This window comes from Schistocerca piceifrons, chromosome X (genome assembly GCF_021461385.2).
Source record: "Schistocerca piceifrons isolate TAMUIC-IGC-003096 chromosome X, iqSchPice1.1, whole genome shotgun sequence".
Classification (NCBI taxonomy): domain Eukaryota; kingdom Metazoa; phylum Arthropoda; class Insecta; order Orthoptera; family Acrididae; genus Schistocerca; species Schistocerca piceifrons.
In genome coordinates, this window is record NC_060149.1 from 276,753,237 (window position 1) to 276,779,652 (window position 26,416).

Sequence of the window (26,416 nt, forward strand, 5' to 3'; positions counted from 1 at the left end):
CGTACTGACAAATGGGCTTATACTGCCAAGTTCTTTGTAAAATTGTCCCAAGTTTGTAATCAAATAACATAAAATATTGTCTCAATCTGTGAAGTTTCATTTTGTTTTCTCCTCTGCTTCTGAATGCTTCACCTTTTTTGGCAGGCAGTGTATTTAAATCATTCATCCTTCTCTCTTTATGGATAGAGTAAAATTTTTAAAATAGCTCACATTGATAATTAATAATCTATTGGATCACTTTTACTGTTGTATGAAAATATTCATGTTGAAAATCAATTTTATGAAATAAATTTGTTTTTGCAAATGTATTTGATTTCACACAGTATTTTTAACATCACTAATATATCTTTTTTTAATTCTATTCCAGTTGAGGAAAATGAATTGTTTGATTTCCGTTCAATTCGGCTTGATTGGTTTAGATTACAAGCTTATACATCAGTCAGTAAATCACCAATAGTGCTTGAAGAAAATAAAGACTTAGCTTCCTTGATTGACATTATTGTCTTCCACACAAAAATGGTTGATTTTCTTGATGAAATGTTGGTTGAAACATCTGATTTATCAATTTTCTGGTAAGACTAATATTACAGACATTTTAATTAGATTACGTTGTGTGAAAATTGAATATCTTCTCAAAACTAAAATAACAGACTGCAAAGTAAAATATGCAGTGACATTATTTATTATTTAAATGGTGTTATTTGGCACACTGTATGTACACTAAAGATGCATTTCAATTCATAATATCCCATAATGATTTAGATTTTTCATTTATTCTACAAATTCACTGAGGAAAACTGTGGTATTAAATATTAAATAGGAATAGTGGAAGTGGCTTTCTAGAGTGTTCAGTAACAAACAAGAGTGTTAGAACTTCAACTTTAACACATATATTTCGGAACGACACAACAACACATATAAGTCACAGAGTAAGTTGACAAGTAAGACATGTGTACACATTAGCATTTGAATGAGCACTGAGTCCCAGTCTAGCGGCCGCTGCTCGGCTGGCCGTTTAGGTGGCGCAGCTGCTGCATGGCTGGCAGACAGTGCCGCACATTGAGGAGGTGCGTAATTGCGCGGCGGCACTTTGAATGATCGGCAAGTCACAACACTTTTCCCCCCTTTGAAATTGTTGCATTGGTCTTGATGGAGGTGTCCTGGAGATGGCTAACGTCCATAGGCGTTGTTTGACTCACCGTAAAGTCTCGAGGAGGAGGCTTCCTGTACGGACGGAAGTGTCCCCGATGATAACGGGTCGAGATGACAGGAGACGTAGGGGTCGAATCGGCTGGGGCCCCATGCACCAATCTGCCCGTTGCGGCAAGTCCAGTTGATATGACAGGAGACATGGGCGATGTGTCGGTGTCTGTTGGAGGAGGAGGCGAGTAGATTTGCTCTGACAGAGGATGGTCCTCCGGTTCCTGCATGGGCACATCTCCTGGTGGTGTCCGTTCTTGTGCTGGCATCGCGATGACGGTGAGAGGGCTGCGTTGTGAGTATTGAGAGATGCCAAGATCCCGAGCGTCACGTAGAGCCAAAGGTGGCGTGGCGGCATTCGGAACAGGCGTTGCTGGCACCCGAGACCGAAGCTGGTCCGAATGACGCACTGCAACACCCGTGTCCGTCTGGATTTCACACAGGCATCTGCCACGGTATCTTAAGATGCGGCCGCCTGCCATATCCCCATACCCAGACGAGGTCATCGGCGGTGAACCGGCCAAGTGAAGGCACCCGCGGCCGTTAGGTGGGAGGCCGCAGAAGATGAAGTAGCGTGCAGGGCTGTCGGCCATGTAAGAGCTCAGCCGGGCTGTGGTCGCCCATGGGGGTGAAACGGTAAGACGCCAGAAACTGGAGAAGTGCATCATCAGCAGCAGAAGAAGTCAGAAATTTCCGCATCTGAGCCTTAAATGTGCAGACCAGTCGTTCAGCCTCACCGTTGGATTGTGGATGGAATGGCGGGGCCGTGACATGCGTAACGCCGTGACGAGCACAAAAATCCGCAAATTCGGAAGAGGCAAATTGCGGACCATTATCAGTAACAAGAGTAGAGGAGAGGCCTTCCAAAGAAAAAATGCGGGCGAGAGCACTGGTAGTTGCCGCGGTGGTAGGCGACGTGCAACGGACAATGAAAGGAAAGTTAGAGTAGGCGTCAATTACGAGGAGCCAATAAGTACCTAAAAAGGGTCCCGCAAAGTCAGCATGAATGCGCTCTCAGGGCTTCTCAGGTGAGGGCCACGGTGACAAAGATGACTTCGGGGCAGCGGCCTGTGACGCACAAGGGCCGCAGGCAGCGACCATGTGTGCTATTTTAGAGTCCATGCCAGGCCAGTACACATGACGACGCGACAGAGATTTTGTGCGAGACACACCCCAGTGCCCTTTGTGATGGAGGCGCAAGACCGAAGCACGCAAAGACGCAGGTACCACAACACGCGGTGAAGCATTGTCAGTGGAGAGGAGGATAACACCATGCCTAGCTGTGAGGCAGTAGCGCAAAGTGTAGTAGTTCCGCAACGGATCAGAAGTCTTAGCGGACGGGCGATCTGGCCAACCCTTCTGAATACAGCGTAAAACCCGGGAGAGGGTAGGGTCAGAGCCCGTAGCAGCCGCCAGCCTGTCCCCAGTGATGGGGAACCCGTCCACAACCCGCTGCTCGGCAACATCCAGGTGGAAACACAAAAGTTCGTCCCTATCGAATGCCTGATCAGGACCCATGGGAAGGCGAGACAGAGCATCAGCATTCGCATGCTGAGCCATTGGCCAGAAATGAATCTCATAATTGAAACGGGACAAGTAAAAACCCCAACGCTGGAGGCGGTGTGCAGCCTTGTCGGGAAGTGACGTTGATGGATGAAACAAGGAAACAAGTGGTTTGTGATCCATAACAAGATGAAATTTTGAGCCATAGAGAAAAACACCGAACTTATGAAGAGCATAAATGATGGCCAAAGCTTCTTTCTCAATTTGAGAATACTTTTGTAGGGCATCCGTGAGCATTTTGGAGGCATAAGCAACGGGTTGTTCCGAACCGTCAGAAAAACGGTGCGCAAGGACTGCACCGACCCCGTATTGAGAGGCGTCTGTGGCAAGAACAAGGTGTTGGCCAGGTCGATAAGTAGCCAGGCACGGGGCCTGTTTCAGCATAGTCTTCAACTTCTGGAAAGCCGCTTCACATGACGCGGACCAGTGAAAAGGCACGTTTTTATGCAACAGGCGATGCAACGGCTGAGCCACCGAAGCCGCAGATGGTAAAAACTTGTGATAGTATGCTATTTTCCCCAAGAAGGCCTGCAGTTCCTTAACAGATGTAGGGTGAGGAAGGGCATCGATCGCAGCGACAGTTTGTTGAAGCGGACGAATGCCATCCCGAGAGAGTTGAAAACCCAAGTACGTGATAGATGCCTGAAAAAATTGTGATTTCTGAAGATTACACTTAAGAACGGCAGTCTGTAAGACATGAAAAAGTGTGCGGAGATTTTGAAGATGTTCTTCAGTGGTGGAGCCAGTGACAACAATGTCGTCCATGTAATTGATACACCCAGGGACAGGGAGCAATAATTGTTCCAAGAATCACTGAAAGAGAGCAGGGGCGCTAGCAACCCCGAATGGCAAGCGTTGGTATTGATAGAGGCCGAAAGGCGTGTTAAGGACCAGAAACTGCCGGGAAGCAGCGTCGAGAGGAAATTGATGATAAGCTTCTGACAGGTCAATTTTAGAAAAATACTGGCCTCCAGCAAGTTTGGTGAACAGTTCTTCAGGACAGGGCATAGGGTAAGTGTCGATGGGGCATTGAGCATTTACAGTGGCTTTGAAATCGCCACAGAGACGAATATCACCATTTGGCTTAGCAACTACGACGACAGGAGAGGACCACTCACTGGAAGTGACAGCAAGCAAGACCCCTGAAGCAGTGAGATGATCCAACTCCCGTTTTACCCGATCACGACGGGCCACAGGAATGGGCCGAGCCCGAAAAAACTTGGGCCGAGCAGTGGGTTTGAGCGTGATATGAGCTTCAAAGTCGTTTGCACGGCCTAACCCAGGAGAAAAAAGGGACGAAAATGTCATCGACAAGGAATCCAGTTGAGCATAAGGAATAGCGTCAGAGACAATATTGACAGAGTCAGCTATGGAGAACCCAAAAACGTGAAAGGCATCGAAACCAAAAAGATTTTCTGCGTTGCTCTGGTCGACCACAAATATGGGAACAGTGCGAACGACGGATTTGTAAGATACCTCAGCATTAAACTGTCCCAAGAGAGAAATCTTCTGTTTATTGTATGTCCGTAATTGCCGAGTGACAGGGGACAGGAGTGGAGAACCCAGCTGAAGATAGGTCTGAGAATTAATTATAGTGGCAGCAGAACTGGTATCCACTTGCATACGAACGTCTCGACCAAGGATTTGGACAGTGAGGAATAACTTCCCTGAAAGGGAAGAAGTGCAATTGATAGACAACACAGAATCAGAATCAGCGTCATGTTCATGAACATCATGTATGCGGTCGGATTTGCAAACGGGAGACACATGACCTTTCTTTTTGCAATTGTGACCCACAGCCCAACGTTGGGGACAATCCTCGCGTGAATGTTTCCTAAAACACCGCGGACATGAAGGAAGTTGCCGGGGGTTTTGCTGCAGTTTCTTAGCGGGTTGTTTACGGCTAGGCCGAGGCTGTGCGTGGGAGCGCACTGCGGCCACGTCGGCCGGCGGGGACATGCCACACGCGTCGTCAACAGCGCACAGAGGTTGTATTTCCCCAACATCACCCCACGCCTCTATTTGCACCACAGCGGCGTGAGAAATTTCAAAAGACTGCGCAATGGAGAGAACTTCATCTAGAGTCGGATTCGCCAACTGAAGGGCACGTTGCCGAACTTCTTTGTCGGGCGCCGACCGGATAATAGCTTCCCGTACCATGGAATCAGCATAGGATTCATTGTGAACGTCAGTAACAAATTGACACTTTCGACTGAGGCTGTGAAGTTCAGCAGCCCAAGCGCGATAAGATTGATTTGGTTGTTTTTGACAACGATAAAAGGCAACACGAGAGGCTACCACATGCGTTTGCTTTTGAAAATAGACAGACAGAAGTGAGCACATTTCAGCAAAGGACGAAGACGCAGGATCCTTCAAAGGAGCCAATTGCGACAACAACCGATACATTTGAGGTGAAATCCAGGGAAGGAACAGAGACTTACATGGTTGTTCGTCTGTGACATGAAATGCCAAGAAGTGCTGTCGAAGACGTTTTTCGTAATCAGACCAGTCTTCCACCATCTCGTCGTAAGGAGGAAAAGGAGGTATAGTCAACGACGAGAAACGCCCCGCATTTGACGCCGTGACGAAGTCGCAAATCGCCGCTGTTAGAAGTGTTTGCTGTTCAAGGAGATTTTACAATAGTTGCTCGACAGTAGCCATGTAGCCCTGTGCGTCAACGGTGAAAAGGAAAAATCCACTACCTCGTCGCCAATTGTTAGAACTTCAAGTTTAACACATATATTTCGGAATGACACAACAACACATATAAGTCACAGAGTAAGTTGACAAGTAAGACATGTGTACACGTTAGCATTCGAATGAGCACTGAGTCCCAGTCTAGCGGCCGCTGCTCGGCTGGCCGCTTAGGTGGCGCAGCTGCTGCATGGCTGGCAGACAGCGCCGCATGTAGAGGAGGCGCGTAATTGCGAGGCGGCACTTTGAATGATCGGCGAGTCACAACAAAGAGTAATTTATGTGAACTAACACTGTAGACAGGACTCCATTTAATTAGTGAGAAGAAGAACGTTTAATACCAGTTAGAAACAGTGAAATATTCGGGGTGGAATAATGAAATATTCAAAGGATAATTGTTAAGTGAAACAGGCAAAAAGGAATACAAACGTCTCAAAAAGGAGATCGACAGGAAGTGCAAAATGGCTAAGCAGGGATGGCTAGAGGACAAATGTAAGGATGTACAGGCCTATCTCACTAGGGGTAAGATAGATACCGCCTACAGGAAAATTAAAGAGACCTTTGGAGAAAGGAGAAACACTTGTATGAATATCAAGAGCTCAGATGGAAACCCAGTTCTAAGCAAAGAAGGGAAAGCAGAAAGGTGGAAGGAGTATATAGAGGGTCTATACAAGGGCGATGTACTTGAGGACAATATTATGGAAATGGAAGAGGATGTAGATGAAGATGAAATGGGAGATACGATACTGCGTGAAGAGTTTGACAGAGCACTGAAAGACCTGAGTCGAAACAAGGCCCCCGGAGTAGACAATATTCCATTGGAACTACTGACGGCCGTGGGAGAGCCAGTCCTGACAAAACTCTACCATCTGGTGAGCAAGATGTATGAAACAGGCGAAATACCCTCAGACTTCAATATAATAATTCCAATCCCAAAGAAAGCAGGTGTTGACAGATGTGAAAATTACCGAACTATCAGCTTAATAAGTCACAGCTGCAAAATACTAACACGAATTCTTTACAGACGAATGGAAAAACTAGTAGAAGCCAACCTCGGGGAAGATCAGTTTGGATTCCGTAGAAACGCTGGAACACGTGAGGCAATACTGACCTTACGACTTATCTTAGAAGAAAGATTAAGGAAAGGCAAACCTACGTTTCTAGCATTTGTAGACTTAGAGAAAGCTTTTGACAATGTTGACTGGAATACTCTCTTTCAAATTCTAAAGGTGGCAGGGGTAAAATACAGGGAGCGAAAGGCTATTTACAATTTGTACAGAAACCAGATGGCAGTTATAAGAGTCGAGGGACATGAAAGGGAAGCAGTGGTTGGGAAGGGAGTAAGACAGGGTTGTAGCGTCTCCCCGATGTTGTTCAATCTGTATATTGAGCAAGCAGTAAAGGAAACAAAAGAAAAATTCGGAGTAGGTATTAAAATTCATGGAGAAGAAATAAAAACTTTGAGGTTCGCCGATGACATTGTAATTCTGTCAGAGACAGCAAAGGACTTGGAAGAGCAGTTGAATGGAATGGACAGTGTCTTGAAAGGAGGATATAAGATGAACATCAACAAAAGCAAAACAAGGATAATGGAATGTAGTCTAATTAAGTCGGGTGATGCTGAGGGAATTAGATTAGGAAATGAGACACTTAAAGTAGTAAAGGAGTTTTGCTATTTGGGGAGCAAAATAACTGATGATGGTCGAAGTAGAGAGGATATAAAATGTAGGCTGGCAATGGCAAGGAAAGCGTTTCTGAAGAAGAAAAATTTGTTAACATCCAGTATTGATTTAAGTGTCAGGAAGTCATTTCTGAAAGTATTCGTATGGAGTGTAGCCATGTATGGAAGTGAAACATGGACGATAAATAGTTTGGACAAGAAGAGAATAGAAGCTTTCGAAATGTGGTGCTACAGAAGAATGCTGAAGATTAGATGGGTAGATCACATAACTAATCAGGAAGTATTGAATAGGATTGGGGAGAAGAGAAGTTTGTGGCACAACTTGACCAGAAGAAGGGATCGGTTGGTAGGACATGTTCTGAGGCATCAAGGGATCACCAATTTAGTATTGGAGGGCAGCGTGGAGGGTAAAAATCGTAGAGGGAGACCAAGAGATGAATACACTAAGCAGATTCAGAAGGATGTAGGTTGCAATAGGTACTGGGAGATGAAAAAGCTTGCACAGGATAGAGTAGCATGGATAGCTGCATCAAACCAGTCTCAGGACTGAAGACCACAACAACAACATATAGAGGGGCTGTTGAATGGCAGAAAGGCACACTGAAAAAGACTACTAGATGTTATTAGCTATCAGACTGACCTTCTATCCTGCCAGCTGTAGAGCACCCCCCCCCCCCTCCCCTCCAAATTCTTTACTTCCCTCATCTCCCCTTTAACGCGCCCCTTCCAGCGCAGCCTTCTGATGCTGCACCTAGAAGCCTGCTATCCTATCTTGTCCTGTCCATGTCCCTGCACACTCCCACAGGCAGCACTAGCATCTTCCCCCACCCCTACTCTGCTGTTTCTCCCCGTCCCTGCTTCATGCTTCTTCTGTACCACCACTACCAACCCCAGCAAAGATCATTGCATACCTGATACAGAATCGCAGTCAGGCCATAGCAGCCAGAGATGACAGTGAATATATATGTGTGAAGGGTTGAAAGGGGAAGAAGAAGGGCAAAGTAAAAGGACTGCTGAGGTTTAGGAAAAGGTTTAGAGTTCAGAAAGGTCACCCAGAAACTGTAGGTCAAGGGAGACTTAACGGACAGAATGAGAATGAAAGATTGATTGTTGGGGACTGCACTGGGCAAGAGTTGAGAGAGTACTGCTAAAACATTGTGCATGAGTTAATAAGATCAAAAAGCAATGTATGTGACAGCGGTGGAAAGGGGATGGCAAAAAATGGACACGTGAGAAAAATGAAGACATAGAAAAATAAAATGGAGTGAAGAAGGGAATAGTTACTGTGAAGAAATGTTGAGACCAAAGAAATTAACATAAATTAAGGCCAGGTGGATGGCAAGAACCAACATGTTGTTGTGCCAGTTCCCACTTGCAGAGTTCTAAGAAACTGGTGCCTGGGGGAAGAACACAGATTTCACATGCGGTGAAACAGGCACGGATCATGACTGTCTTGCAGAGTTCTAAGAAACTGGTGCCTGGGGGAAGAACACAGATTCCACATGTGGTGAAACAGGCACGGATCATGACTGTCATGTTGTAGTGCATGCTCTGCAACAGGATATTGTGTGTTGCTAGTATATAATTTCATGTACTGACACGTTCCATGACCTTGGAGATTTGCTCTTCAATTTGGTCTTACTGAACTTGACGTGTAAATAAAAGAAAATAAAACCAGGATATTGTGGAGATTAGTACTGAATGACAAGAGGTGTATTCCTAAGTTGGATTTTGGAGGGATCAGCAGTACCAGGATTGGATGTGATGGCCCTTGAAATCTACTTTTAATCTAGCTGGTGGGTAATTACGGCCAGTGAAGGCTGAGGTGAGAATGGTGGTATATTGCTCTAAAGATTCTGCATCTGAACAAATACATGTTCCTCAAATGCCAAGGCTGTATGGGAGGGTACATTTGACATGGAAAGGATGGCAACTGTCAAAATGTAAGTACTCTTGTTTGTTTGTAGATTTAATGTGAACGGAAACGTGTAGCTGGCTTTCGGTGAGAATCCACTTTCCTTCACACACATTGTCAGCTGGAAGTATCATTTTGCAACCTAATTCCAAAACCTTTCTGGCAATAAACCTGACATTGAACCCTGTCTTGAACACTTCTGACCACGATCCCATCTTGATCCATCACCACTACCTCAAAATCATCCCTTACAAAACTTCCAAGAATTCCTCACATCCAGCACTACTTCACGACCCTTCCTCAGGTCCCTACAACATGTCCCTAATCTGTCCTCTGCAGAACTCCATGATCTGTGTTCCCTGAAAGCTGATGGATCCATCATTATCCTCCCAGCAGACAAAGGATCTACCACTGTGGTACTTGACTGACAAGAGTATGTTTGTGAAGGTCTGCGCCAGCTGTCTGACACATCTACCTACAGCATCTGCCATCAAGAACACATCCCTGTGATACAAACTGACCTGCAGTCCCTCCTTGAAACCTCAGGCTCATCTCCGTTGCTAACATCTCAATCCATAGAACTCCTTACCACCATCCAAACCATGTACCTTCACCTTTTACCTTCTTCCTAAGATCCGCAAACCTAATCATACTGGCCATCCTATAGTGGCTGGCTTCAAAGCACTCACCAAATGTTTATCTGTCTTAGTTGATCAACACTTGCAACCCATAGTACAGAGATTTCCCTTCTATATTAAAGATACGAATAATTTTGTGTTGCCTGGTTACCAAGAGCTGTTATAGAACGATTGATTCACGGATCCAGTTATATGGCTCCTTCTGTGTATGGCGATTTTACGACTATGACGAGTGAGGCCTGAAGATGGCATCAATCTAATGCCAAAACTGGTAGCATATAGAAGTTCATAAAATAAAATAAATTTCTACAATACATACGGCTGTTGGTAAATTATTGCATCAAGAATTTCGTAGATTGTCTGAAATCTTTGCCCATCCCACTCCTACCACACACCTTGATTGTCACCATTGATGCCACCTCCCTGTATACCAACATACCCCATGTACATGATCTGTTTACTGCTGAACATTTCCTCTGTCAGTGCCCACTTCATTCCAGACCTATGACATCCTTCCTGCTAACCATAATCAACTTTATGCATACCAACTACTACTTCACCTTTGAGGGGCAGCATACAAGCAGATCAGGGGTATGGCCATAGAACCATGGTGGCTCCTTCCTATGCCAACCTTTTCATGGGTTGCTTGGAGTGGGCTTTCTGGGATCCATAAGCCTTCAACTTCTGGTTTGGTTTAGATACATTGTGACATCTTTGCCATATGGACTCATGATGAGGCTGACCCGTTAAAATTCCTGGAATCTCTAGATACGTTCTCCCAATTAAATTTCACATGGTCCTATTCTGAATCCTATGCTGCTTTCCCTGATGCCGAACTTATCCTCACTCAATGCCAGCTACGCACTTCTGTTCACATTAAACCTACCAACAAACCACAGTATCATTAAACCTACTAACAAACAACAGTACTTACGTTTTGACAGTTGCCATCCTTTCCATGTCAAACATTCCTTTCCATACAGCCTTGTCATTCGAGGCAAATGTATTTGTTCAGATCCTGACTCCATACAGCAATTCACCACCATTCTCACCTCAGCCTTCACTGGATGTAGTCACCCCACCAGCCTAGTTCAAAAGCAGATTTCCTGGGCCATCACATCCAATCTTGGTACTGATGATCCCTCCAAAAAAATGGCTTAGGAGTACACCACTTGTCACTCGGTATTATCCTGGTCTTGAATGTATTAATCTGCTACTTTGACAAGGCCATGACTTTCTAAAATCGTGCCCTGAAATGAGATCCATGTAGTCAGAGATTTTGCCCACCACATGTAGAATAGCTTTTTGTCACCCTCCTGATCTCCACAGTAGCCTTGTCAGACCCTGTGCTCCTTCTGCACCCTTCTCTGTACCCAATTACTCCTACCACTGTGACCATCACTGCTGCAAGACTTGCCCTATGCACACTCCTACCACCACATATACCAGCCCTGTAACTGGCAAAACATATACTATCAAAGGGAGAGCCACCTGTTAAATGACACGTTATAATATACCAGCTGCTATGTAAACACTGTTTGGCATTTTGCATCGACATGACTACCACAAAGTTATCAGTTATGATGAATGGGCATAGGCAGAGGGTATATACCGGTAACACACAATATCCTGTTGCAGAACATGCTCTATAACATGACAGTCATGACCATGGTGCCTGTTTCACCACATGTGCCATCTGGATTCCTCTGCCAGACAGCAGTTTCTCAGAACTCCATAGTTTGGAACTGACACTACAACATGCCCTTGGTTCTTGCCACCCACATGGCCTTAGTTTAAATTAATTTCTTTGGTCTCAGTATTTTTTCACAGTAACTATTCCTCTATTCATTCTGCTTTAGTTTTCTACATCTTTCACTTTCTGACCTGTCTGTTTTTCACCGTCCTCCTCTCCCCTCTGTCACATAAAATGCAAGTAGCTTTTTGATCTTATTAACTCATGCACAATGTTTTAGCAGTAATATCTGTCTAGCATGTTACTCTATCTTCCATCTTTAAGTTCTCAAATATTCAAATCTTGCCCGTTCAGTCCCCAACAATTTATCTTTCCTTCTCATTCAATCCAGTAAGTCTCCCCTGACCGAGGGTTCTCCTAAATCTCACCAGTCTTTTTCCTTCACCCCTCTCCCTTCCCCTTCAACCCTTCCACCAGAAAAAGGAGCAACTGGCTCCAAAAGCTTGCATATGTAATACCTTTTATACATTTGTTCTTCTGCCGCTCCTTGGTGAGTAGATTTTTTTATCTTCTGTCTATTTCTGATGGAGAACTTCTTCCAGTAGCTAATTAATATCTAGCAGTCTTTTTTCGATGTGTGTGTCGCCCTTCAGCACCTTCTGTATATAGTGAGTAGCAATCTGTCCTCTTCGTGTTGTTGTTATTTAACTCCAGTTCTCAAAAAAAATATTGGGTTGACTAATTTTAGCTTATAGGTTCAAATTCTGGCAGATAGTGGAATTTGAAAATGTCATGTACACTTGTAAAAATGAATTTGCTTTGTGTGTAGCAGGGAATGAATCTGTGTTATGTGAATTTACTGCAAATGACTGAAAGTGTTACAGATACCGAAAAAATGCTGAATTGGGGGGGGGGGGGGGGGGGGGGAAGGTAAACCTGTTCTATGAGCCCACCAGACAGTAGCACAACACTATATGCTTTCTAATGGAACACTGGCCCAGACAGTGTTCCTTTTCCCTCTAATGATGTGCTTACCACAGTATATGTATAGATATATTTAGGAACTTGGTAGGCTGTTAGTGCAATTGCTGCTGGACAAGATGGCAGTTAGTAAATGTTGGTTGGTGAACTTTTTTGGATTTTTTGTGAATATTCTGATCTCGTTCATTACTATAAATTGTATGAGCTGTGTGCTGTTTCTCACCAGTTTGTTACATTGACCAATCTGTATGTAAAGCTCATCCTCTGCCGGGAATGTGTTCTTAGGTTGTTCTGTATCACTGACGTAGACCAGTGTATAGTCACATATTCATAAACTTATTTTCAACTGTTGTCAACTGCTGTAGTGGCTCCACCATATCTCAAATTTTGTTGCTTCTGTGGAAGACTAACATGTTGCAGAGAATCCCACCTACAGCTTATATGGCTTGGAATGATAGCAATTGAGGGATTTGTGATTCTTCTTCTTCTTCTTCTTCTTCTTCTTCTTCTTCTTCATTGTCTCATTCGATTTTATACCACATTTTATGATTTTCTGAATGATTGTTTTATTGTATACATTCTGTTTCAAGGTGTAGTGTAGCTTTTGTAGCTCACCAAAGTGTCATAATCCATAATCTGGTGCATGGTGCTCTCTTTTAGCTAGCTTGTGTGCCACGTCACAAATTGTTCTGGCTCAAATGCTGGTAGGACATGGCTGCGTGCTACTGGGTTACCTGATAACCTCCTCATCCAGGGAACATACTACTCTTCTTTTTTTTTCAATTTTTGCTGTAAAAAATAAATTAGGCTGGCAGTAGTTAGATGCTGCTCAAAAATATATATTACTTCTGTGTGTGGTGAAATGGAAAATATATCAATTCCATAATAGAACTAGTTTTTGCAAGAGTGATAAGGCATACTGTTCATAAAAATTTACGTTTCCGCTTGAAGTAAGTTAGCATCTGCCAGTTTTGCACAAGATATTAGCAGTCTCTTGCCAAATGTTTACTGTTGTTTCCTGGTACGTTGGCTTATGCATATTTCATATTGGAACCTACTGTTAGTCTGAGAACACAGAGGAAGCTGCTGGTCTTTGTGCCGACTCCATGTATGACCAAATGCAGTTATGTGTGCTCGAAGGTGAACACAGTAAACAATGGTTTGCCCACTAGTCAGGATGCAGAAGTGCCAGTGTCAGTAGAACATCATGTGCACTCTGGCTGCCCTGCAAGCTTTCTCACATGACACTGAAGAAACTGTTCTTAAAAAATAGATATATTCTTTCCCATGCGGTAGTCTCATTTGTCATATTCACAGTGAACAGCGTTTAGTTTATGGACATAGCTATTGCGATATTTCGAAATTAAATGTCACACTACATGAAATTCAGATAGATTGCAGTGAAAAATAGGAGTCATTATGACTTTACTTTCAGTACATGTTAAGTCATACATTGCTGCGTATGAAATGTAATTAAGATATTGAATTTTTCTTTAAACATGAGTGGAGATCTATATATACTTCCAGTCTCGAGAAAGCGGATTGTAAGTGGTGCACTAACTCCTGTTCTTCCATGCAAATGATGCAGCCAGAGTGAAATCGTCGTAACATCACTTGTACCTTATGCTGTTTCAAAGCCACACTAATTCTCATTTCATTAGCTATCAATGACCCTCAAAAAATTATGTTATTTAATTGAAAAAAATCTATAGTTACTCGTATCTCACAGTAGACAAGAAATTTCTAGCTATGCATGTTAACCATATGGCAAAATAGTCCCCTCTTTGCATACTATAATTTACCGAAAACTCATTTTGATATCTCGAAACATTTATGGGACATAATGGATATTATGAATATTTCACTCTGGCTGTATCATTTGTGTACATGAAAAGAAGTGAGTGTGCTACATACAATCTATACTGGTGGCCAAAATTGAAGCAACAAACCACTATTTCCCTGTCCTGTGTCTAATTCATGATCTAATCATACAAATTGTCAACAGTTGTTCATATGATTATGTTCTGCATGGAAGATGGCATTCCAGTCAATGGACAACCATGCCAACGATGACGTCAGGGCACCTATCAAATGGGATAGTGTTTGCCAGGTAGTCTCACATCCACAATCACTGTTCAGACAGTTGCAGACAGTATGATATGACACAGAGAAGATGCCTACCAGACTCTCTGCTGCGAAGGGCCAGAGATAGAAAGGAAGCCGGACAGTCGCAAAATGATGTGGTCCAATGGCTTAGTGTGAATCATTCTGTTGTTTCTCGGATGTGGCTGCGGTGTGTGGAGACCAAAACTGTACACTGAAGACCAGGGCAGGGCCAACCACATGTGACTTCAAAAGAGAGGACCATTATTTGGCTGCGAGAGCATGACAGTACCACCTTAGTTCTGCATGACAACTGGCATGTGAGCCCGCCAGCATCCACTGGACGTGTTATATCAGGGCAAATGGTGTGCAGAAGGCTTCAGCAGGGTGGCCTTTATTGTTGGAGACCTGCTGTGTGTCTACCTCTGATGCGTCTTCACAGAAGGGAACTTGTAAGAGTGGAGTTTTCAACAAGCTACCTGGGCGATTGAACAGTGGGCCAATGTTGTTTTCACAGGTGAGTCCCAATTTAGTCTGGAGAGTGATTCTCAATGGATTCGCATATGGAGGGAACATGGAACATGATTTTGGGACCCAAACATTGTGGAAAGACACTGATATTTAGGAGGATCCTTGTTGTGTGGGCAGGGATTATGTTGACCACTTGATGAACACCTCTTCATGAAATTGTACAGGTAAATCAGCAAAGTCTAACTGCTACCAGGTATCGTGATGAGATCTTGGGACCTCATTTGCAGTTGTTGAGAGGTGCTGTTGGCCCAGACTTTGTATTGATGTCATAGAGCATGGATTGTTGATGTTTTCTTGGAAACGGAAGATATTGCACAGGTGATGTGGCCTGCTCGCTCCCTCATGCAGTGTAGTGCATCAACCACCTGCTGTGCCGAAGTGAGCAAAGAATGTTTCATTCATACAAGTTAGGCAGGCATTATCTGTCTGCTGTGGTCAATGCTGCCTCCTGGGTGGGACTGTGTGCTGTCCCATGAAGTAACACGAGGATATTCTTTGCATTGCTTAAAGCCACACCACACGCTGACCTGGACTATGCGAGTAACATGCTTTCTTTATTTGCACAGTCTTGAATTTGTGAATGAAATGGGTTGGTCCTTTATAAATGTGGTGAAGAAGCATATCAGTCTGAATGAGGAATTACCTAAATTCATACTAGTTGCTGTGTAATATTTTTGTTGAATCCCGCATGTCACATTTAACTTGTGTGAAAAATGAAAACTCTGTATAAAACTTCAAATTGAACCCAGATATTTACCATTCATGCATGATCCATCTACATGCCTCATAATTCAGTGTAGAGTTTCAGCCTGCCTTTTTACAGAGGGTCTCTGTGCATGTCTTTCAGAAGTAGCATCCATGGGGAAAGGGAATAGCAAGGAATGAGATAGCAATGGCCTGGACTTCACTCAGGGATATCTTTTCCTGGGGAAAAGGGGGGGGGGGGAGAATGTGTTCATTGGTGAAGTACCAGAGTATTGCAGGAGGGAGTCTTGGTGATATTTGTATAAGTAGGAGAAGGATACTAGTAGTTTGAATCTGCAAGTCATTTTGTAAGACATGGTTGGCTGTCAAAGGGAAAGTTATGGTTCCAAATATCATTCCTGCACCCAGTTTTTATCCTTCACAGAGGATGATTTCATGCATACTCTATCATACTCTATCACAGAGAAAGTTTCATTTGGAAAGCTAGTCATATTTTGGTTATATTGTGACTATGGGTATTGATAACTAATGAAAATTCTGAAAAGCAGCCAACAAACTATACTGGCTATCACTTCAGGATTTAATCCAGAAGATTTGCCCTTCTGAAATTGCTTGTTGGACCATAAGAAATTTCATTTTCTGTTTGTGCATTGCTATTTTTATCTGTTTTCTATTTTTCTTCTTATCTCTGACCTATCAGATCACCAGAAGTTCTGTCATATGCCAATGGTATGGGTTTGTGGGAACTGTGTCAGTGTACACTGCAGAGTGCAAGAGCCCATAGAATTAGTGTTATTGGTCTTTTACTGAAGTTAACATTAGCAGTTTGTTCTACCATATATTTACATGTTTATATTTTTCAAGTTACCCCATGTGTGAAGTAATGCTAACATTTTATAGGCATTGTACATGATACCCATGTTGGACATGATATTCTTCTATCATTTCTGCCAGCAGTGGATGACATTGTTTCACCTATGTCTTTCCTTGAGTCTTAACTCACACCTAGTATTTTTGTGTTCATTTTCTATGTGTCTCCTCCCTTTCTTCAGTCCAGTTCTTGCTAACTTTCAACTGACTTTTCTTGAAAACACTGGTGTATTCCCAGCTGCTTCATGGAAAGGTCACATTCCTTGATGTTTTAGTTTGCTTTTAATACACACATCAAAAAAGTTTTGCATCATCCCTGTTCCCAGAACTCCTGACGATAGATGTTGACTGTGGATATTGTATCACAGACACAGTCCCTTCGACTGTTCATAGATGTCACTGAACCCACTCAAAGATGTAAACAATCATGTATGAACAACGCCTATTAGACAGAGGGGGTCCAACAGCTGATCAGTTAGAGTCATTCCAACAGGAAGGAGGTACATGGCCCGTGTTGTGTGTAGTTCAGCCATGCCTAGACAGTCAATACCGCAGTTTGATCATGTCTGCATTGTTACTTTGTGCCAGGAAGGGCTTTCAACAAGGGAAGTGCCCAGGCGTCTCGAAGTCAACCAAGGCGATGTTGTTTGGACGTGGAGGAAATACGGAGAAACAGGAACTGTCGATGATGTGCCTTGCTCAGGCCGCACAAGGGCTGCTACTGCAGTGGATGACCACTACCTATGGATTATGGTTCAGAGGAACCCTGACAGCAACATAAAAATGTTGAATAATGCTTTTCGTGCAGCCACAGGAAGTCTTGTTATGACTCAAACTGTGCGTAATAGGCTATATGGTGCACAACTTCACTCCCGATGTCCATGGTGAGGTTCATCTGTGCAACCACAACACCATGCAGCATGGTACAGATGGGCCCAACAACATGCCGAATGCACCGCTCAGGATTGGCATCACGTTCTCTTCACCGATGAGTGTCGCATATGCCTTCAACCAGACAATTGTCAGAGACGTGTTTGGAGGCAACCCGGTCAGGCTGAATGCCTTAGACACACTGTCCAGCGAATGCAGCAAGATGGAGGTTCCCTGCTGTTTTGGGGTGGCATTATGTGGGGCCGACATACGCCGCTGGTGGTCATGGAAGGCGCCGTAATGGCTGTACAATATGTGAATGCCATCCTCCGACTGATAGTGCAACCATGTTGGTAGCATATTGGTAAGGCATTCGTCTCCATGGATGACAGTTCGTGCCCCCATCATGCACATCTTGCGAATGACTTGCTTCAGGATAACGACATCACTTGACTAGAGTGGCCAGCATGTTCTCCAGACATGGACCCTATTGTACATGCCTGTGATAGATCCAGAATGAGATTTTCACTCTGCAGCGGAGTGTGCGCTGATATGAAACTTCCTGGCAGATTAAAACTGTGTGCCGGACCAAGACTCGAACTCGGGACCTTTGCCTTTTGCGGGCAAGTGGTCTACCATCTGAGCTACCCAAGCATGAGTCACGCCCCGTCCTCACAGCCTTACTTTTGCCAGTACCTCATCTCCTTCCTTCCAAACTTTACAGAAGAAGAGGATATTAAAGGAAACAGGCTTCTCTTGCAGATTTCAGACCAGAGCTATCCTAAAAAGAGGCTAATAAACAAGCAGACTTCACTTACAGATTGCAGGCCAGAGATACCCTAAACAGTGAATCCTTCTTCTTAATTTTCAATTGGGTTTGTCCCACCTGGTGGCAGGGTCCACTGAGTGGATTCGCTGTCTCCATTTTGCTAGGTCGTGGACCATGTCTGTATGAAGGTTTACAGCCTTCAGGTTATTGTACAGAGTGTCAGCCCATTGTTGTCTAGGCTGACCCTTGGGTCTCTTCCCTGCGACTTCCACTGTGTATGCAGCCTTTCCAATGGTATCATCTTTTGCAAGCAGCAAAATATAACAGCTTTCTCACATTTTCTTCTGGATTGGTGTGACCCTGAAATGTTCACTAATTGTGTCATTTGAGATATGATCCAGTCCAGTGATGCTACCTGGTCATCTTGGCATCTTAGTCTCCATGACCCCCAATCGTTGTTCATCCCATTTTGTAGCTGGCCAACGCTTGTTGCTGTAGAGAGCAACAGGATGGATGACAGTCCAGTAATAAACAGTGAAGTGTGGCACAATAAAACCATCACTGTTACAAAATTCGGTGAGCATTGGGAACCTAATATGTAATGTTACACTCATAACCCATTAAATCATTTAAAGTACAGTATGTGTAAGATTGAAGCTGTCCATAGAAGCATTTCATAAAAGAATTACTAGCTTTAGTAATTAATTGTGTGGAAATTAAAGTGGAAAAATTGATTTGTTTCCAAATCCAGTCCAAGAATTTTTCAGACTAACATTTGAGAATTCTTCGAAGAATAAGTTTCATTGAAATTTTGTGTAGTTTAATGGTTTGCGACTGTGGCACATATATTTAACACTCTTAGTACAGTGGGCTACCACAGCAGTTGTTGAAACATATTTTATTTATCATTTAGCTATGGTGGAATATGATGCCTGTCTAATTGGAGCATCACTAGTGGTATCTCGCCACACAGTGTCATTTTGTGTAATAAAAAAAAGGCATTTCAATGTATAGTATGCAGCTTTGTAGATAGTTTTGTGTTAGTGCTTTTGGTGTACTCACACCAAGCTTTGTGATTTGCTACAAATTCAACAGATGACATTGTACTGTACATCCTGCGATTTCTGTCGATTCTATGTTTTTATGCTTTGCGATTTGTTCTAGACTGCAGTAAATATTGCAAATAAATAAATACTCTTTAACTCTCCCACTGCCAGTCTGAAGCCTGGAATGATTAAAAAAATGAGAAATGAGTAATACATCAGAAGTATTTAGCAGCCAGTGCATGGCAAGAGACATGGCAAAGCAGTGCACAAAGTACAGATGCCAAGTCTTGCAAATGGCATTAAAAGGCTCAACAAATTGTGGTAGAGAGAATAACCAGTTTATTTCATTTATTGCCATCGCTGTGAGATCATGTTTGGTTCACTTTATGTAAGCATACACTTCTGTGATTTGTTTCTTCAGCTGTAAGATTTCTCAAGTCAAGGCCATGATTATGACATATGTTCATTTTTCTGTCTTAGTATTTACTTTTTTCCTTCCTTTGTGCCTCAGTTTTGCAATTAGATCTGGGTGAATGACAACCAACCACATGTGGTTTTCTCATTTGCCCCAATTTTGTGTGTGTTTTTTTTTTTCATTGCTTAAAATCCACACTGCTCAAAAATAATTAAAAGTTCTGACTCATACAGAACACAACTAATAAAATTTCTCATACTGATGATATGTGATATATGTTGTTATTTAGCATCACTGTATGGTACCAAAAGTGTTGAGAATATGGGGACAGGTCATAGTGTGAGCTCCAGTTAGAGTGGTAAACTATAAATAAGTATGAAATCAGAGCAAGTTGCCCTACAACTTCCATACTTCCATAGTAGGCACAAATAAACCATGAGGCATATGGAACTAAAAAGAGTGGATACAGATTGCATGTGATGTCAACATATTTTCAGACCCAAAATTTTGATGAGAACTTGGTCCACAGCCATTATGTAATTATTACTTATTCTACTTATGGCTGTTGAAAACATTCCATTTCCAATTTCAACATTTTGTCTTTTTCAAGCATATTGGAGGTGGTGGTGGTGGTTAGTGTTTAACGTCCCGTCGACAACGAGGTCATTAGAGACGGAGCGCAAGCTCGGGTTAGGGAAGTATTGGGAAGGAAATCGGCTGTGCCCTTTCAAAGTAACCATCTCGGCATTCGCCTGAAACGATTTAGGGAAATCACGGAAAACCTAAATCAGGATGGCCGGAGACGGGATTGAACTGTCGTCCTCCCGAATGCGAGTCCAGTGTGCTAACCACTGCGCCACCTCGCTCAGTTCAAGCATATTGAAAGTAAACATTGACACCTTATAAAATATGATGGCATTGAAATAAATAATGTTAAAACTGAGAGTGTAAGTAATACCTACATGAAATGTTAAAGCCCTTTCAACAGGGCAAGTCTCAGATCTCTGCTATTGTGCCAGCTTAATATGCAGTGGTGATATTAATAAATAGTCCCATAAATAGTCATAGTAAATTGTATTGTTCTTTATGTTTCATGTGTGTGCTTTAAAGTTACTAAATATTATTTCTTGTTTCAGTTTCTACAGCAAAATCTTTGAAGATCAATTTCATATGTGTTTGGAGTTCCCCGCACAAAATCGATACATTGTGGCCTTTCCTCTTATTTGTGGACACTTCCAAAGCTGCACACATGAACTATGCCCAGAGGAGGTTAGAAAACTTATCACAATATTTTCACTGTTGGTAGAATTTTTTGTTTGTGGGGCATGAGGCTACAGTTTTGATACCAGCACATCTGCATTATATTTTTAGAGGTAGTGTTGTTTTAATTGGAACTCTTGTCTGCCTAATTTTGTACAGTCTTTTAGTGTGATATCAACCCATTGCAGAAAAAGATCAGTGAATTCATGGAGGATTGATTGTGGGCATTACAGTCCAGGGGAAGATAAGGAGGGATTTACTCACAAAAACAGCAAAAATGATCTATAGAATGATGGTTTAGGCAGATAAATGGAACTTGTCAAATGAAATACAGAACAGTTTCTAATATTGCTGGGAATTTTGGAGAAAAGAAGAGAAAAATAAGAAATGCAGTGGCCACTCACACAACAACAAGATTTAGAAGAAAACAGCAATAGAAGAAGTTATAATGAGTGGAAAAAATTTCTTGCATGCACATCACATGTTGCCCGTGTGTTTGTTGTAGCAGCTACTGCTGCTGAGGCAGTTGTGTTCTTAACCAGTATGTGATAATTTTATCACAAAATATACACCATCCATCCAAAAAGTGCTGAGACTTATTTTATTCCTGGCATATAAGCTACGTCGGCTTAAACTAATATCTGAACTAACAAATGTGTTTTTGACCAGTCAGTTGTGAGGAAGCAGTATTAAGTAGCGGACATGTGGCTGTAGTGTGTCAACATGTCACAAATAGCTGTGTAATAGCATCTCTAAATCAAGTGTTCAATACATTCTCCAGAATTTCTTAAGAAGAGAAAATTGTGTGCAAAGTTGGTTCTGCACATCTTGACTCTCAAACAAAAGCAACACATGAATGCCTGCCATGACGTGATTGAAATTCAAACTACAGACAATTCTTTTCTGGAAAAAATCATTATAGGTGATGAGATGTAGTATTATCAGTACAAACCTAAATACCACAAAATGACAAGTGCAGAAATTCATGTGATGGTCAACACTCTGATGACATAACTGACATTCCTGCCAACGTGCTGCACAGGTTGAACAGCACCCCAGAGAAGGACTTCTCTAACAGTTTCACATGGTTATAGGAACATTCTGTACACTGTACTCAAGTGGGAGGAGAGTATGTAGTACACCTAAAGCATCAAAACCACCATTTTAACTTTGAGAATTGTTTAGTTATCCAGTCTTAAAATTTTTTGAGTTGACAGAGAATGAAACTGAAGTTTCTTCCAGTAATTTCCACTGCTTCATTCTGAATAAGCCAATGGCCTTTCCGCTAAGCCAATGGCCTTTCCGCAGTGGTAACTCCAGTTCCCATCAGGATCACCATCGTTAAGCACAGTCCGGTCTGCCGAGCGCTGTTGGCAAGTGGGGTGCACTCAGCCCTTGTGAGGCAATCTGAGGAGCTACTTGATTGAGAAGTGGCGGCTCTGGTCTCATAAACTGACATATGGCTGGGAGAGCATTGAGCTGACCACAAGACCCTCCATATCCGCATACCGTGACGCCTTTGGGCTGAGGATGACACGGCAGCTGGTTGGTACCATTGGTCCTTCATGGCCTGTTCAGGCAAAGTTTAGTTTAGTTGTTATTATTTTTTTAATTTCTGAAAAAATTAACTTCCACAGAAACTGTGTGTGACATGGAAACAGGCAAAAAAGAATGTATGCTGTTTAGTGCAGGTAACATGAAATTAAAATTAATGTACTTGTGTTTTCATTGTTAAAGGATTTGGCCCAGATCCGTAGTGGTGTGCACATAAGGAGGTGCATCAGGGACAATACATAATGGGAAGGTCAGCGTTCCATGCGACACTTCAGCCAGTAGTGTCATTCTTCTGCACCTGTATGTTACGTGTGCTTCAGGGTGTGCATAGAATGTTTAGCATAATTTTCATGTTATTGTAGATATGGTGACAGTCCTTAGCTGCTGTAGTGTTCAGTATTGGTGGCATAAGGCAAATACGACAAGTATTATGTTAAGCAGTGACAGCAATAGTTTTTCGAGCATATAAATTTTTCTAAGGAGATCCAAAAGCAGAAACAATCACCTGATGCAGCTCTTGCCCCCAGTTACCAGAGTAGGCTATGGCTGGAGTGTGTGGCACGGTACAGAGACAGAGAGCACACAGGCACTGTCACAGAGTATTCTCAGTCTGTCTGCTCAGAATGTATCATACTTAACAGCTACCTGAAATTTAGATATGGTACTATTTACATTCAGAATTGCAATTATGACAAGATGGTTACAGGTTTTGATTTTTTCTCACTGTCGTAAAATATTCCTGAGTGTGATGTATTTCAGTGTAATGCAGGAAACAATATGACTGAAGGATTAAAAAGATGCAGTAGACATATTTTAGTGATCTGAAAATGATAATGTGCAGCATATATTGTAAATTAGATGAGAGGATAGACCAACTGGGGAAGTGTTCATCATTACGTCTTTATGTGTGACAAACAGTTTAGATGGGTCATTGATGACTTAACCCATTGTGTATGTGCAAAGCAGGAAAACACAAAATTTTACAAAAACACATTGTAGTATATGTAAAAATACTAGTGTAAAATGTAAACGTGTCAGCAGTTAACATAACAGTCATTACATAATAGGAAACAAAATATCAAATAGCTTAACAGGAAATATCTCCTATGGCTCCAGGTATTACATCATAATAGAATATTCAAGCTTTTGGGCTCAGTGACGTGTGAGTGGAAAAATAAACAATTTTCATTTTTGTAGTTGTGAAGTACTGACAGAAACTATTACCATATACAACCAAGTCGCAAGACAAATAATAATATCAGTTCTACTTAAAATAGGAAATGATCTTGATAATCCAGAGGCCATTCTTATTATTATTTCTTTCGTTGATGCAAATTTACTGGTTGACTCATGAAGCTTGATAATTATATTGATGTAACCATCAAAGCCAAATGCCACTGAGAGCCTTTTTGGGAGAGTGAAATTGTTGCACATTTGAATAGGTTAACTATGTACTTGGCAATAGTGATAATCCCATGATAGCACAAGCAGCTAGTATCTTAGGATTTTTAAAAAAAAGCTGTCTAGAAAATGTACAAGATTGGTGAGACAAGTAAATGACAAATATTGTGAAGAGTCTAGCACTGTATTCAGTAAAATCAAGTCAAGTGTTTTGACTAAGGTTGTAAAACAGATTATAACTGATGAGCAGGTTACAAACTGAGCAGAGTAAGCAGGTGCAGTGAGTTGTGAAGAACGCTGTTAGTGGTGGCAAGATTGCTGGTCACATTGCCATCTGGTGATGCCCTACCATCACAGATGTGATGGTGCAAGGAGGTCGTCTGAGATCCGTAGTTAACTTGCTAAACCATTCAATGAGTTTTGTTCAAGCAAAAGATCTCTTGTAAAAGAGTTGTCAGCAGTGACTGCTCATACTTGTGTACTGTTAAGTGGCCCTGTCTGCTTGGGCACTAAGCTTCTTGCACCAATGAATGGAATGGCAGCCTTCATATTAGTGAACTCATGAAATGCATGGTTGACTACTTGCCTTCCCAACAATCCTTAAGGGGTATGAGTTTATCTACCTTTATACATTATCAAGCATTCCCTCATATGTGCGTTGGGAGTATTTTCCTATTCAAACCAGTGCCATCTATTAATTTTTATTCTGGAAATTATGATTTTTTCTGGAAAGGATAAACAGATTTTAAATTAATTCACTGACTGTGAATTGCTTGACATCAGCTGTGTTAGGTATACATCTACTACCCAATAGTGACCTATGAAAATTTCTTCCAGTCTGGGACTGGAACCCAGATTTCCCACTTATTGCGAGAGATTGCCTTAACCACTTTCAGTCATCCATGAATGCTCCCCGAACCAACCCAAACTTTCATATGTCACCCTGTTTAAATCCTTATCGTAGTCCACTAAATTCGTCACCTACTGCTCATAACATTACTTGGATTCCTGCAACATGGGGGATGGGACAACAAGGAATTGAGACCAACGTTGTTACTATCATATGCCCACTTAGGCATGTAATACCTGAATGCACATTTCAAAGAACAAAAAATATTGTTGATCCATGGCTGTAAGAAATATTTTTAAAATTAAATTTGCTGACTTTTAATTCCTTGACATCAGCTGTATTAGGTATAGATCTACTATGCGGTAGTGACATATGAAAATTTGTGACATAAGAATGTAGATATTGTGACATATGGAAGTTTGGATTGGTCCAGGGAGCATGCACGGATCTCAAAGTGGTTAAGGCGACTGCTCGTGATAACCAGGAAATCTGGGTTTGAATCCCAGCCAGGCACATAATTTCATGTGATACTATTGGGTAGTAGATCTGTATCTAATACAGCTGATGTCAAATAATTCAGAGTCAGCTATTTAGTTTTGAAAATATTTCATAAGCTGTAGATTGTTTTAGACATGCATGTTAGTGTGACATGCATATTGTTAATGAAAATGATGTAATGATCTATTTCACTAATGAAAAAGCCACAACTGAAAAAGTGATTATTTTGAATATCCTTTGTTAATTTCAAAAGAAGGAGAAATTGCAGTTAAGCTCCAGAGGACTATCAGTAATGAATGGGTAAGAGTACAATGAATCTGGGATTAGCATTTGTAATGGGCTACTTCTGTGATCCGTTGTTGAGAGATGAGGTAGCATTGCTTAGGTCGTTCAGGATGACATAACCACTATCCTGCCCAGGAATTATGGGTTCGATTAGCAGGATAGGTAGTGTGGAATCCATTGAAGATGAGGGTTGTTATAACGAGGAGATGAGAGTTGTTATAACAAGGAGATGAATTACAGTAAAACTTAACTGATACATTTGGAATGTGCTCCCTCGTCTCCAGTTGGCACAACCTCATGTCAACTCACAGAGTCTTCGTACCTGGTTCTGTTGAGGTGGCCATGCCCGAAGCCATTGTACACTGTCAAGTGCCCTGTAGTAGCAACCAGCTAATTCAATCACAACATTCTTACAGGCAGACAAGTCTGCAGTTATGCCAAGTAATGGTGACGTAGTGGAGGTCCGCCACATTCATGAGTTTCCACGGATGGGCTGGTGGCATCAAACCTGGCACATTAAAGAGCCTGATTGGCAGCTCTCTGATGGAGGCTATCTGACCTTTGAGCTCTGTTACTAAACTCCATCTGTCAGACAGAACAGACAAAACTCAGTTACATTAATATAGTAATCAAGTGAATCAGCTCTATGACATATGTTTCGGTGAAAGTGCACAAATGCCATTTGAATCCCTATGGGAATCACGTATTTGTGTATAGGAGATGTAATGGATGAGGAACGCTACAATGCAGTGTGTGATAAGTTGAGAATTTGGGTCGGATAGAAAATGTCTCCAGGTGGCCGAAATGATTGACGCAACCATTCTGGAGTAACGGAGCATCTGGTTTTGAGTCCCTGTCCAGCCCAAATTTTCAGCTTTAATCATTGCAGTGTCC

The 26,416-nt window shown here is 42.2% G+C and overlaps 1 protein-coding gene across 5 annotated transcripts in view; it reads left to right on the forward strand.

Moving 5' to 3' along the window:
• Positions 1 to 26,416, forward strand: part of LOC124721531 (membrane-associated protein Hem) — a 186,506-nt gene that overhangs the window by 81,172 nt on the left and 78,918 nt on the right. For all 5 annotated transcript variants that reach the window (XM_047246551.1, XM_047246553.1, XM_047246552.1 and 2 more), the window contains 2 exons: positions 368 to 572; positions 20,811 to 20,943. In XM_047246551.1, coding sequence (XP_047102507.1) covers positions 368 to 572; positions 20,811 to 20,943 — 338 coding nt within the window. The remainder of the gene's footprint in view (positions 1 to 367; positions 573 to 20,810; positions 20,944 to 26,416) is intronic.